Source organism: Rhipicephalus sanguineus, chromosome 1, assembly GCF_013339695.2.
Source record: "Rhipicephalus sanguineus isolate Rsan-2018 chromosome 1, BIME_Rsan_1.4, whole genome shotgun sequence".
Lineage (NCBI taxonomy): Eukaryota > Metazoa > Arthropoda > Arachnida > Ixodida > Ixodidae > Rhipicephalus > Rhipicephalus sanguineus.
The window spans coordinates 228,661,477-228,676,087 of record NC_051176.1 but is presented as its reverse complement, the minus strand read 5'-3'; the positions used below and the strand labels follow the sequence as shown (position 1 = coordinate 228,676,087).

The 14,611-nt window shown below is 44.1% G+C and overlaps 1 protein-coding gene across 1 annotated transcript in view; it reads right to left on the bottom strand.

Annotated features, from left to right (window-relative positions):
* Nucleotides 1-1,530: 1,530 nt before the first annotated feature.
* The window catches only part of LOC119373661 (lysosomal aspartic protease), a 14,417-nt gene continuing 1,336 nt past the window's right edge, over nt 1,531-14,611 (bottom strand). The window contains exons 2-7 of the mRNA XM_037643722.2: nt 13,996-14,089; nt 13,408-13,528; nt 8,596-9,037; nt 6,940-7,081; nt 4,576-4,674; nt 1,531-1,787 (exon numbers count right to left, since the gene is read on the bottom strand). Of these exons, the coding sequence (XP_037499650.1) occupies nt 1,632-1,787; nt 4,576-4,674; nt 6,940-7,081; nt 8,596-9,037; nt 13,408-13,528; nt 13,996-14,089 (1,054 nt within the window). The 3' untranslated portion in view covers nt 1,531-1,631. The remainder of the gene's footprint in view (nt 1,788-4,575; nt 4,675-6,939; nt 7,082-8,595; nt 9,038-13,407; nt 13,529-13,995; nt 14,090-14,611) is intronic.

The following is a 14,611-nucleotide window of genomic DNA, read 5'->3' as shown; positions in this document are numbered from 1 at the left end:
TGTCTGTAATATTCGTAGAATTTTAAAAAAATAATCAAAATGGGCACAGAATTGCAGCATTGCTTCACCACAAAGCACATCGTGAGACAAAGTAGTGGTCGTCAATGGGCGATAATAAGATAGTGCCATTCCTTTTCAAGTAAACAGCAGATAGTTAAAGCGTTCCGTAGAGTATTGTATTTTTTAGAGTATTTTTTCGCAACCTATGTTTCACCCACTACGGCAAAATTCAAATCACTGTAACAGACAAGAAAATTTTTTTTCCCAAAAATACTTTCCGAGGGCAATTAGTGCACTGATATGAACGTCCACAATTTTTTACAATACAATTGGAGAGGGTCGAGCGCAATGTCTGGGACGTTTGGCGTGGAATGACCCACCTGCGTGCGACCTTCACTAGTCGCCACACAGAATTCACAACTGTTGGCGATGCCATTGCCCCGTACAATAAGCTGACGTCCTGTTCCCGCGCATCTGATTGGTTCAGAGGTTTACGGCAGCAGTCGTGCGGCTAAAACATCGAGCAGTGAGCGACTAAAGGCTCGTTCACACCTGCGGCTAGCACCGGTAGCGCGACCAAGTTAGTCGCAAATGGCCGCTTTGGTCGCAAAGCGACTGCTTTGGCTCAGTCGCGCGAATCTAGTCGCAAGCCTCTGAACCAATCACATGCGCAGGAAGAGGACGTCAGCTTATTTTGCTGGGCAGTGGCAATGCGAGCCATATGCGATCAGACGGGAATTCTGTGTGTTGGTAGGTAGAAGTCGCACGCAGGAGGTGTGAACATCGGTCGCTTTGAGTCGCTTTTTGGTCGCTAGTTGCAAATGGTCGCGCGACCGGTGCTAGTCGCAGGTGTGAACGAGACTTTACTCGCCGCATCTAAAACCGTGCCCGTAGATCACACAGATTGTGATCCCTGCAAGAAACTGCGTTACAAAGTGTGGGTGCACGTGACATCTGAAAGAGTGTGTAGTATTTTACCTAACCTTTGATTAACATTCAAGGGTGACTATACCTGTGACAGTTCGTATGCAATCTCGAGTGGTCAGCGTTATTAAGATTTTGGGCATGAGCAATGATACCAATGCCCGCGTGAACTGATGGAAGCGTTTTGCATATCTTTAAGAGGCTATGCTTGCCTAAGTGACTCTTCGATTTCTTTATTCGATACTGAGACGAGGTTTTTGCATGGCTCGCTATAATCTACAATCGTGACAATTTTGTTTTGCGCATGTGTGTTAATGCGTACGTACGTATTTGAAGAATGGCGAACAATAAAATCAGTTAAAAGTCGGCGCTCGTCTGTGTTTTTTCTTACTGTGTCGTTGTGTATAATTTGCGCGTGTTGAAATAAACACCATTTTTGCCTTTCAGTATGAACCAACTCGCTCAGAAACGATTGAAGAAATCTCTCATATAAAACTTTTATAACAAGGCGGGAAGAGCCTTCTAAAGAGAAGTGCACCTCAGGCACATGAACAAATATAAAGAATCTATACGAGTAAACGTGTGCAAGAGACACATGGCTGGGAGCTGAGGCTTTTATTTACTTGACTGTTTTCATGAATGACTTTGTCCCTCAACAAGCGACAGAGCTTGACTTGTTCTTTCAAACTGGAGATGACGGCGCTCAGCTACACTGCCGTGGCGAATCCAACGCTGTTGTAGTTCCTGTCGAACACGGTGTAGTACTTGCGCATGAATACGGCACCCAAGATCCAGAGGCGGGATCCCGAAGCGCCCTCAGAGATGCGAGTGAAGCACCGGACTGTTCCGCCTTCAATCGGGATCTGGTAACGAGCAGGGCATGTCAGGCATATAGTGCGGAAAAGGTAAATAGCTTTCTTTTAACCTTCATTCTTTTAATGTCGAAAAAAAAAAAAAAGACACCACAGACTTCTGCGTATCTTACGGCTCTGATCACACTTACTGCGAGAACCGCACTTGCTTACTTGCTTGCTTTCTGTTCAGGTTCCTCGAGGACATTAACTTTACTGATAAACGGTAAAGTAACTTACATCACAACCGTTAAGTTGTGACTTGCCCATACCACGATCATAATATTTTAACAGCGCAGCTGTTTAGCAAGTCGTTCCTTGTTCACCCCGTACCAGAATACTATCATCATAATAAACGGGTATGTGCCACAGAAATTGGGTAAATCCCATTACACACAACTTCCCCTAGAAAGGAAGAAGGCAACAGTCAGCCCAACAAATGGCTGCGAAGCAGCGGCGGCGAGCAGAAGACCCCGAGTACGTACAACGAGAGAATACTAGGGAACGGGAAAGGCAACGGCGGCTGTGAGAAGACCCGAAGCGATGGAAGGACTACGCCAACGACGACGCGCCTGTAGACCTATGAGTGTTGCGAACCCATGGTTTCAGCGCGAGGTTCTGTCTCTGGAGTTCGGACATCCGTGTCGTGTCTGTGACTGTCTGTGGTTTAACTCGGACCTCTCTGCGCTAGAATCAACGTAGAAACAACCTAGCATCACCTAGCCAAAACCGAGCTACGACCTAGAAGCAACATAGAAACAACCTGCATCATCTGGCTGGCCTAGGAACAACCTAGAAGCAACCAGGTTAGTCTTCAGAATTTTTCAGTTTCGCTGTTTCAAGCCTTGCGCGGCTTAGTGCAAGCTCCGCTTGATTTTCTTTTCCTCCCCTCCTCCTCCTAGGGCCTTTCTGTCCTCAATCCCTTTCCTCTCTACAGAGTAGCATGTAGGCGCCTTTATATTTTTCGTTTTTCATTAAAGAGCGTTCTCTCTCGCTCTCTGCTTGCTTTTTGCTTGCTTGTACTTTGATTCTTGGCTCCTACCCACTATGGGGGATTTGCCATGGCACCGGCGGTTAATATAAGGGGAAAATTTTGAATTCAATTGAGACGAAGGATGAGGAATAAATCGGTCGGCTAGGGTATAAACAAAAATAGAAGATGTTTAGTTTATATAAAAGAAAGATGAGAATAATAAAATAATATGGAAAACAATAAACGAGTGAGAGGAATTCCGAAGTACCAAATTTTGATTGGGAATAATATTAACAAGGAATTCTTCTTGTGCTACCAAGAAATTCGCATATTGCTAAGCAGACGCTCCTGTTGCTTTACACCTATCTGACTTTCGCCATTGTTTGTTTTCTTTTCCAGTGAAGATGATTCGTACCTACTATATGGAATTCACCAAGTTAATGAGTAATTCCTCCTATAACCGCAGTGCAGCCATACTGTATAAGGTTGCTCTCTAGAATGGTGTGGTAAAAGTGACTGTGCAAGTTAGTGCGCCGTATTGTTCTTCTGGTGACGTTAAATTTTCTTAGACGTGACGCCAGGCACGGTTCTCACGCTGTTCACTGCCAAGTGTCGCTGCTGACTAATTCTTAAGTATGGGTGTGCGCCATGTTTACTGCCAATCGTCATTATTTTCCTGCACTTATACGCTTGTTCGAACCATGCTCTATTGAGTCCTTTTATCATCATTGAAAGGTATGTGTCTCTTGAACCGCTGACGCTGTTTTCCCGATCGTGTCGATGAGCACGCGAGCACGCCGCCAAATTGTGCAGAAGAAATTCCATGAGACACACACAAGGTAAACATCGTCTAGCATACCAATGCTTCGTTCTAGCCTCTGAAACAAACGTACAGTCGCTACAGATCTCAGAGCCTCTGTGCTGCACATCATCCTCGCAATTAGCCCAGAAACACTGCCTAGCAACAATTCTGTTGTTAGCACTCTAGGCTCACAAGAGCGCGTTGTCTCACTGGCATGCGTTCATATCCCAGCGGCGGAGAAAGCTAATTTTAACAGCAAAGCTCTTTAGCAAATCGTTTCTTGCGAGTCGATCCAGGAAACTATCATCACCATGAACGGGTAAGTGCCACAAAAATTGGGTAAGTCCCACTACTCACCACTGGTCCACTAAAAAAAGAAGGCAACAGTTAAGCCAACAAATGGCTGCGAAGCGAGCCGAAGGCCCTGAGTACGTACAACGACAGAATACTATAGGGAACGGAAAACGCAACGGCGGCTGCGTGAAGACCTCGAAGCGATGGAAGGCATACGCCAACAACGACGTGCCCGTAGATCTAGGAGAGGTGCGAACGCTTGATTTCAGCGCGAGTTTCTGTCTCTGGAGCTCTCTGCGCTGAAAGTCAACCTCCCTACGCTGAGAGTCAACGTAGAAACAACCTAGAATCACCTAGCTGAAGCCTAGCAACAACCTACAAGCAACCTAGAACCTGCATCACCTAGCTAAGGCCAAGAAAAATCCTAGAAGCAACCAGATTAGTCTTCAGAATCGTCCTGTTTCGCAGTTTCAAGCCTTGCGCGGCTTATAATGCAAGCTTCGCAAAATTTTTTTCCTTTACGCTTGGCAAGGGCGAAGCTGTACGGCTGTAACAATGGACAATGATGACGACAAAACACATTGTTGTGTCATCGATGACTACAGTGGTCTCCGTTACACCAATGGGACGGACGGACGGGACGGAAACAAGGCAAACCTAATTTCGATCACTTATCTGCTGTCTCAGTAAAACATTCTTATCTCAGTGATAATAAGTATGATTCCGATCACCTTTATGATGTATTCCTCTCCTTGCAGTGCAAAGGCTTTCCCATTCAGATTGAAGGTGATTGCCGGAAGGTTCGATACTGCGTCGCAGTCGACTTCATACTGCAAGCGAAAACAAGACAATGTGATATCCAAATTGTAATACTCAAGCCTGAGGAGCAGAGGGTCATATTTTTAAGATATTTTAAACATATTTTTCCACATGGGATATATACACTAATAAGTAAGTCACAGAGCTATGGTGAACTTTTATATTATAGCTCTCTTGACACCTCGCTAGCTAATTTCGAACATGTACACTTCTTTTTCCTGTTGCAGGCTACGTTACAGGCAATTAAGATTCAGAGATACTAACGAAAATACCTGTGACAGGCCCATTTTTGCGGGGACCTGTGCATGATATACGGATGCATCCTTTGTTTATAAAGTTATTGGATGTTGCAATATGGTGACGTTTGTTACATTCAACTTAAATAAAAGAAAAAGAAAAGCTTTTCATTCGCGCTGAGTTCATTGAATCATTGAAGTCCATTGAACAAGAGATACACACACACGTACAAACGCACGCATGAAATACAAGATATGGTTGACCCCCCCCCCCCCCCTAAAAAAATTCTGTATACGCTCCTGGCCATTGACAAGAGAAAACTGTGGCCGTAAACAGCTACGTACCAGAACGCCTAATTCATGACATAAAGAAATTGCAACAAATCCTCGAATTAAAAAAAAACGATTTACTTCCAAAAGATCGCTCTAAAGAAATCATACTGAAGCCTAGAAATGCTCATTGGAGAAATAAAAACGCAGATTTTTCTTACTTGATATGAGACACACAGTGTTTTATCCTGTTTCTAATAACTTTTACTGCTGAACGCAGATATCGCATAAAAAAAAACTATAGTCCTTTAATTACTTCAGAGGAGGGAGAGGGGGTTCCAATTTTTCTTGCCGTTTCTTGACTATTTGTGCATTTGCTTGTGACTAACGAATTTTATATTTTGCATAACTTTTATTTCATTCTATTTCTTATTTTTCTAGGTACTTATAGTTCTAAATAGTACTGTTTAGTACTATTCACTACCTGGTTAGCTAGTGAATAGTACTAACTCTAAACGATTAGTCCTTTACTAAGTTGCTAGTGTGGTAACTAACATTTGTGGACCACAAATAAAACAACACAGCATCAGTCGCAAGTGCAGTCCCCAGTGTACGATCGTAGTGAAGTATGCACAGGCCGTCGTTTCCTGTTCCTCAGGCGTAACCGTGGGCGGCGATGGCAGAGTCTGTCCGCTGTCACTACAGCTCGGCATACACTCGTAAAAAAAAAAAAAAAAGGTCAAAGCAGTTGAACTTAAATGCCACCACTGGGGAAACAATATGCAAAAACACGGTTGATCCCTCTGTCATAGGAATCGCTATAACATGAAAGTGAACCGTGTCTTCACAGCAGTAGCTTATTATTCATTTTACGTTGATATATGAGAGCTCGCGCAATGTATATTGGTGTATGGCAACTATAGCACCATTTGACGTGGATGCACCTACGTTGACGCCTGGCGGCACATCTCCATCCCGACAACTAACGTCCATGATCGTGATTGAATCATTGTGGTAGCTGAAGTACTTAACATACACATGGGCACAGCATATGGCGAATACCGCGCCAAGATGGCATCAAAAAGCACATAATAAACATTGTTACTCTATACGAACTCATTCAAAGGGTCGTAATTTGAAGAGAGAAACGCCAAGCCGTGCGCTCCCCCGTAATAGGGTTCCTGCGTCTGTGCTCATGCATATAGCACACCGCGCTTCAGGAATGTAAGGGGCAGAGTTTGTAACTTGAGCCGTGAACGCAGGAAGGCGTTCCGAGTAAGTGTGAGAGATATAAGGCACGTTTGTGAAGCCTCGTGCATGTGCATCCGTAGCGCGGTGGGTAGAGCACCGGCACCTATCGTTGAGGACTGAGAGATCGTGGGTTCGACATCCAGCTCATCCGACTTAACGAAACTTTTCTTTTGTCATTTCGTCATATGCAGTTTACCGACGTCACTTCCGTGACGGAAATGACGTCAGTGAAGCCTTGGTGGACCCAGGCATAAAACACTTTCGTGTTAAAAGAGATAAGGAAAAGGTGCTTAGAGCGCTGGTATACGAACGTCATAGGATGCACCTTTTACGGTACGAAGGAAATTTATGGTCCATGAGTTATTCGTAAGGCCAGGTGATACCTTTCACCACTTCGATTCAAAGGGACAGCAACGAGATATTTTGCCTATGAAAAATAATAAAACCGTTAAAGAATCTTTCACACGACATACACAAAGCAGCGCTAGGTTTAAAGTGAGCTGCCATGGCTATACATACGTATCCAGGAGCAGTGCGCGTGGCTCCAATAGCCCTGTGCAGCTCTTGCACTTCTCCTCTGGGCCCACTAAGAAACGATGTTCCGGAATCGACCGCGGCGTTGCAGCCACCGATGCAGAGCCTCGTGCCTGCAACTTCGATGCTATCAAGGAGAAAGAGAGCTCCAATCAGGGCAGTGAAATGTAAAAAAAAAAGTTGACTGCTGTGAAAAGAAAAGATACGTGCACAATATAGACGGTTTCAAGATTGCGATAGCAGGAGCACGTGGTGTACCCCAAGAAACTTCCGGTCACCTCATTTATTATTCTGCAACACCGAAGCGTAAAGCGTTCTTTTAAGATTTGTCAGAGTAAGGGAATACTCTTTTTCCAGTTTCACATAAAAGAAAGGCGCCTTATAGTTAAAGACTAACTCTTTTAGTGTTGTATGTAGCTTAGAAGAATATTTAATTCAAATATTTTGCTAGACACAAGGAAAAAAGTGTTGAAACTTAACGGGCTGCTCGCCAAGGCTTTTGTTCCCCGCCATTCCTGCTAGCCTACGCCAGCGCAGGAAACCGGAAGCGGTGAAACCCTCTATACCAATAAGCGATATTGACGCCACAGTATCGCTGTCTTAAAATTCACGGAAATGAACAGACAAATATTTTTGACAGCAGAGAAGGTTGATGATACGTTGCTGAACATCCAACTATCAGCTAAAATAAATGCCTGTTGATATACAAGAATGCATGGGCAAACTATAACACAGCTGAAAACTAATGTTTACATAGATTACACAGTTCGAGAGAGAGATAGAGCCTTAGCTAGCACCTTCGATTTGCAGTATTAATACAGTTGCAAGCGTGATTGTCATTTCTTCCGTGTTGGTCTGATTCATTTCTCTAAGGCTAATTCGTTAGTGTCATCAGGGCTCTGTATTGCATGAAGGAATGCGCGTCACTCATCGGCATCATAAATAAGTGCTCATTTACTAACGTTGTCGGATGCTATTGCTACTGCCGCTTAAATGGGGTCCACAGCTCAGACGTTCTATGTCCGGTAGGGTAGCTCGTCGATCGTAGCGGCCGTTTGTCAAATGACATGCTAAATGCGAATCATTCTTCCGCGTACAATCCGCTCATCAGCGTGGCTTTGTTGACACCGTTTCTGCGCGTGACGTGTTGCATAAGCTAGTGAAAGCTGTAGATTAACAAGGTACACGAATTCAAAGGAAAGCTTTGCGAGTGGTTGGGGTTACAGGGTGGTTCATGTAGTTTTTGGAGAAAGAAATTAAAAGATTCTACAAAACTTACAGAGCAAGCGTTAGCGGCAACAATTGTCTTATGATTCACAAAGTTAGGTTAATATTACAGGTTTTACGAATTTGGAGTGGTATCGGGTAATAAGGTAAGATGACAACGCCGACTAGAACGGTAGGTGAAGTTTACAAACCGTGATCATAAATCATGACTTCTGTTTAGAACCTATCAGAAGCTTTGGTCAACGAAAAGTCGCGTAAGGTGGATAATGGACAACCATTGTGTGAGAAACCTGTTTAGCCGCTCATCAGTTTAGATTGGAAACTAGAAGCGGGACTCTCAAAAAGTGTGTACGGTGCTGCATGTTTCCTACGACCAACCCATACGATACATCTTCAAATGCCAAGATGACTAACCCATCCACGGTGATCTGCCAGTAAGTCTGCCGGTTCACATCCACGTAATGAACATCACCCGTGTAGCGCTCTGCATTGATGCCTCCGAAGTAGATCTCTCCGCCGTTTTCCTCGCTGGGCTCCTTGCTCATGTAGATTGAGAACACGGCCTGGCGCACGACGCCCTGTCCCACCATGGCGTCGAAGAGTGGCAGCTGGTTATTCTGTGAGATGTTGGGGTACGCCAAGCCAAGGATGCCGTCGTACTTGGCGTTCTTGAACAACTTTCCATCTGCGTGGTTCATTTCGGCAAACTTGTACTGCGTCACGGTGGCAGGGCCGATGCCTACGTTGTCGAGGCTCGTGACGCCTCGCACGACGCCGCCGGTGTAACGGATGCGAATGTACGATCCGATCTTGGTGTACGTACTGGACTTGCTGCTGTCGTACTTTGCGCTGTGGCCTGAAACGGATCATAGGTGCCATAGAAAGTTCTATTATCAGTCGAGGGGATAATTCTTTTTTCAGGCGCATAAGTGAACTCTGCTATAGCTCTGTATGTTGAGTGTTTTGCGTGTGCCTTCTCTGTCGCATGTCCTGCAACTACCATTTCATTTATCATTTATCAGTCCATTAGCTCAAGTGGCCTGCTAGGCATATTTACCGCTTTGAGAACCTCTCCAGTTTTCATTAAAGAGCTCCACTCTCTTTCTCAAGAGTTAGCGTGCACTTGAGATCCAAATATACTCAATTAAGTAGGAAAACATTAATATAAATATTGCGATAGCAATATTTATATTAATGCGTTCTCATCGCTTCGTTTGCTTTGAAGCGATAGACAGCACAAATGTCACTTCGCTCGCTGCTGCGGCGGGCTCCACTAAGCCAACGTTTTGTTGAGTTGCGCCAGATCGAATGATAAAACACTTAGCTGCTAGACTTAACTTCGTTCAATATTCGAATTTGTTGCTATCGCGTTCACTGCTTCACCCTCACTGCGAAACTCTGACTGTTTTAACAATTCACAGAGTTCAGCCAAGTCGAACACTACTAGTGTGAACGTGTTTCTTCTTGTGCAGGCAGTGCATTAATACAGGTATCAGTGCTGCAAGGAATAATACATGTCATCCCATGCCGAATCAACCAACGTTTTTCTGATCATCATAAATATGGCTGCAAAAATTTCCATGTTGGTCTTGAAATTCAAAACTCGTTCTACTCTTTTACTTTTGTTGCCAAAAATTTCAGTGCCTATTTTTGAGAGTTTATAACTTTGTGCCGGTTGGGCTAGAGGGCATGGAGCAACAATATTAAATGCGAAGCATTTCTTAGCGAACCTCAGGCACTTTGGGCGTTTCTATCTACGTATCTATCTATCTATCTATCTATCTAGCCGCCTACGTCTGGGCGCTCTCCTGGTCGTCTCCATAACTTTTAATGTACCAAAATTGGCATAGCAGGGGATCAGTGTATGACGAACACGATTCACTGGTCATGACATGAATAACGCAAAATACCTGTCGCGTACGTCATGAAACCCTTTCTCTCAGTCACGTGTGGCACATACCCGCTTACCAGAGTTCATGTTATGCGGGTATGCGCCACAGCTGATACAAAGTCTCAACCAACACATTAACCGCGAACACACACATTGACACGCAAGGAACGTGATAATAATAATTGTTGGGGTCTTATGTCTCAAAACCACGATGTGATTATGTGAGACGCCGTAGCGAAGGGTTCCGGAATTTTGACCATCTGGTATTCTTTCACATGATCCGAGATTGTACAGCATACGGGCATCTAGCATTTTGTTTCCATTGAAATGCGACCGCCGCGGCCGGGATCGAACCCGCGACCTTCGCATCAGCAGCCGAGCACCGTAACCGCTACACCACCGCGGCGGACGCTAGGAAAGTCAAGAAGCTGGAGACAGAACGCCCCTGGAAGACGCTCAACTACCCATGCACTCGTCGATTACGCAAAAATCAGGGTCAGTGCTTCCTACAATAAATCTGAGGAGGGAACCAGGCCTCTCATCATTACCGGTCACTTGAACATGGAGTTATGAAGACCCAACAACGCCTGGTCTTTATAATACGTGAAAGACGGCTCGAATGTGGACAGGGCATCGAAAGACCTCGCTGCCACGTCCAGGACAGCAGGCGTCATAGATCATTTCATCGTAAGAGGCATCCAGGATTTCCACCAGCTGCACTATACCTCGCACTTCACTACACTTAGACCCCTCACAGCTGCGATCACGAACGGATGCGATAACAAGTCCGGTCCAGCCTCTGGTGCTCAGTGATCACGGTGATGATGACCTTGTTCAAGAACTGTCAAGAACCCCTCCTACACATACACACAGGCTCGTGAAACGTGCGTGCGTTCTCCGTCATTCATAACAGACTAGTATAAGCATAACAACCGTAACGCAACTGTAACAACTGCAGCGTACGTGCAGTGCGCCTGCGCGTGCCACTCGGCTGCATGCGTACCACATATCTAGGGAAACTTTTCCTAAATGAAGCTTAGTTGCGAGTAGCGCCTCTCCTGTGCGTCTGTGTCCCCTCTGTCCTGTTCGGATTCGCTCTATCCAGTATTGAAGAATATAAGCACCACATATCAGCTTACCGCGTCTGGTGTTGGTAACACCCATGTTGCTGTTGGCATCGTTACGCAACTGTAAACAAACTGGTTATATAATACATATGCGACTCTTCAACATGCGAGTGCGCGTATACCACTTCCACATTTCTCTAGCGTCATTCCGTAACGTTTCGCTCAATGTGAAAAATTACGCCAGAGTCACCATCCCGCGCATGCTTCGCATAACATCGATTCCCATGGTACGTGGGATCTGCCGAATTTTTTTTCAAAGGATTATTATGTGATCCAGTCCATACAGTGGTGTTATTGACAAGCTAGTGAAGTGATATGATTGTAAAAATAATAAATTATTCAAGTATACCAATACGTTGAGTACCTTTAGGACGAGCGAAATTCCAATAAGTTGCAAAGTTCGACAGTTAAAGTTCGATTTTTTTAAGGTAACAAGTCAAATTTAAAGAACAGAAATAAAATATGTAATGGTGGCCTGTTTAACTTGCTACAAGAGAAAAATATTTGAGGCGTTGTAGATATAGCAGATGTTCTGAAAAGAAAAAAAAATGCAAAGTTCACTTTTTTAAAACAAAGCTCTGCATGCAACGTAAAAAAAACTAACCTCTGTGTTCAGTCTAAAAATACGCATGACAGTTCATTGGATAACTCTATGTCTTTGCTAAACATGTGCGATGTTTTTTTCGAAAAAACGATATGTGCGAAAGTGGGGGGGGGGGGGCGGCTTGGATTCGAGTACAATGATTAAGTTTTTTTTCTGGCTTTGCGAATTTCGGGAGTCGGCTTAGAATCGGGGCCGGCCTAGATTCGAGTAAATAAGGTATTTTTTTAATCACGAGAACTATATATATATTTTTCAATTTTGTATCTGCACCAGCCTTTCTCCGACGCAACGGAAGCTGCATTGAACACTATCAGCGGCGACCTGCAGCCCAGGCCCACTGACCTGGGATGCAGACGGCAAACTTGGCATTGTATTTAAAGGGACACTAAAGAGCAAAACGATTTTTCTCATATTAGTAAAGTACTCTTGCACGATACCAAAAACACCACGCTTGCTGCGAGAAGACGCTTAGTAAGCGAGAAAACGCGCAAAAACAAAATGTGGGTGGCGACGCCACCTTGAAATTTCCGCACCATTCGCCGTGACGACACATGTTTTGACGACGCCTACTAGGGACTACGTAGTCCCTAATCGGTAAAAGTGAAGTACATTGTCCTTTGAGGGGACCATAGACTTAACATACCAAGTTTGGGGTAATTTTGTTAAGCGAATGGCGCCAAAATACGACAAATACACTTTGAAATTCGTGACGTCACGCGGGGTGATTTCGGCGCGAAATTTAAGAAATGAAACTTCGAACTTGATTTTTTCCTCTATTAATAAACCTATGATAGCGAAATTAACGACATTAGAGTTCTGAGAGCACAATTTATCGACCTCAACCGATTCACTGTTTCTCTTTAGTGTCCCTTTAAAGCAAACGAAAAGAAAAAGGGTTATGTGAGTTTTATTGCCAATAGACGTACGCTACAAGCAACGCGGCTAGAGTGTGATGTGTTCCAAATGAGCCATGTAGCCTTGAGAGATTTAAAATCACAACATGGCACTTTCGTCAGGAAGTTCTGCAAGTGTGAAAGGTACGTTTCATACACCTAGTAAATAGTAGTATTTGCTCCATATGTAGTAAATAATACAGAAAGAGTTCTACTATAATTCACGCAATACATTAATAAGTACTATCGTATTACAGCCGCTCAATTTTTTCTTGCTTTCAGAAGAGCACCTAGTGCCCTGCTCCCTGGGACACAAACATTGCCATAAGATGTGAGTGAAGACCATCATGTTGATAACATATAGACTAGCCCTATGACAATCTTACGACAGTATTCTGTCTGCTTCTGGCAGTCTGCCGTTTGAGATGTACAGATGTACGTGTATACTAGCTTGTATCCATACTATCTGTCTTGGTTTTGATCTTTATGCGAATTAAAATATAAATTAACATTTAAGTATTAGAATCATTTTGTGGTCTACCAATTACACAATTGTCTCAAGCGCGCTTCTTGCATATAACCCATGCCATGGGTATACAGGAGGCGCAAAACATAGCCTATATGTTGCTACCCCACTTTCTCATCTATAGTCGACATCAGTTTCAAAATATATAGGTCTGTGGTAGGATACGCTCGCACGTTGTTACTCACGGCACAGCATGCTGTCATCGCATTTTACTGACGGCACCCATAAGTTGCTGGAGCCTGTGTCCACGGACAGCTTGAAGGATTGAGGCGGGGTTCCAATGGTCAGGACGCCAAAGTATTGCATCTGTTTGTGTACACAAGTGGTGAAAAATGAGGAATAGTATAACGCGAGCTCTGCGTCGCAGTTTCAATAACGTGGTCAACGACGGCATTATTTTAACTGTAGCCTGTCATTGCTATCATGTGGCAGTAAGTTAGCTTTGCAGTTTCGCGTAATGAGCTGTGAAACTGAAAATTCGGAATATTAAGCAGAAACGAATACACCCATGCGCATGCACGGCGCGTTACGAATTCATGCATGTGGACTGTGCCAGCAAAGTGTACCAATAGGCCGTTTCGGTCTTCAAAGTGCATTGAAGTACTAACTTCATGGAGCATCTTTGCGCGTACGTAAAATGCTGCTTGCTGTGGCACATTACGGCACAATAGCTAAGAATTTCATCAAATTCGTGCTCTCCAGAATGCCGTTAAGCTGCCGTGTAATTAGTATGCTTAAAGAAAACACACAATTGTATTTGTCGGCCTGCTTACGTTTTCGTAGTTTTCCAGGATTATGGGAATGGGATCGCCAGGCGCGCGTCCTAGAACCTCTGTTACATTGGGATCTGTCCAGTGTAGCTGGATGCTGCGAACGCAAAAAAAGAAAAAAAAAACGTTAGTCAGTTAAATAAGATTTTATAGCGCAAAACATAAGCTATGCTGCACACCCGTGTTGATAGGCTTAGAAGGAACATCGATTGCACGCAGTCTTGCTTGTTTCAAAGCAAAAAAGAAGAGTTATGAAAGTCCTACGTGCATGCATAATGGCATCAATGTCAAGAAATGCTTTAGTGAAGGGGCTTAATTAATTTCTACACAAAATAAATGCGGTGTGTACAAGTGTATTTATTTTCGCCAAGTGCAACGTTCGATCTCGTGTAATGTTTACGGTAATCCTAAATTGCACGGGTTGTAACCTTAATCTCCCGCAATATTTCTTTTGTGCTGCGCTGTTTCCAAGGTATGCGGAAACCACATGTACACGTAGTGTATAAGCCACCGAGACAGCGACGTCATGGGAACGAAAGCGCTGTGTCATGCTTGCCAATGGAAAGAAAAGTTATGAGAGGCGCACTGACTGAAAAATACGATACATATCTAAATACAC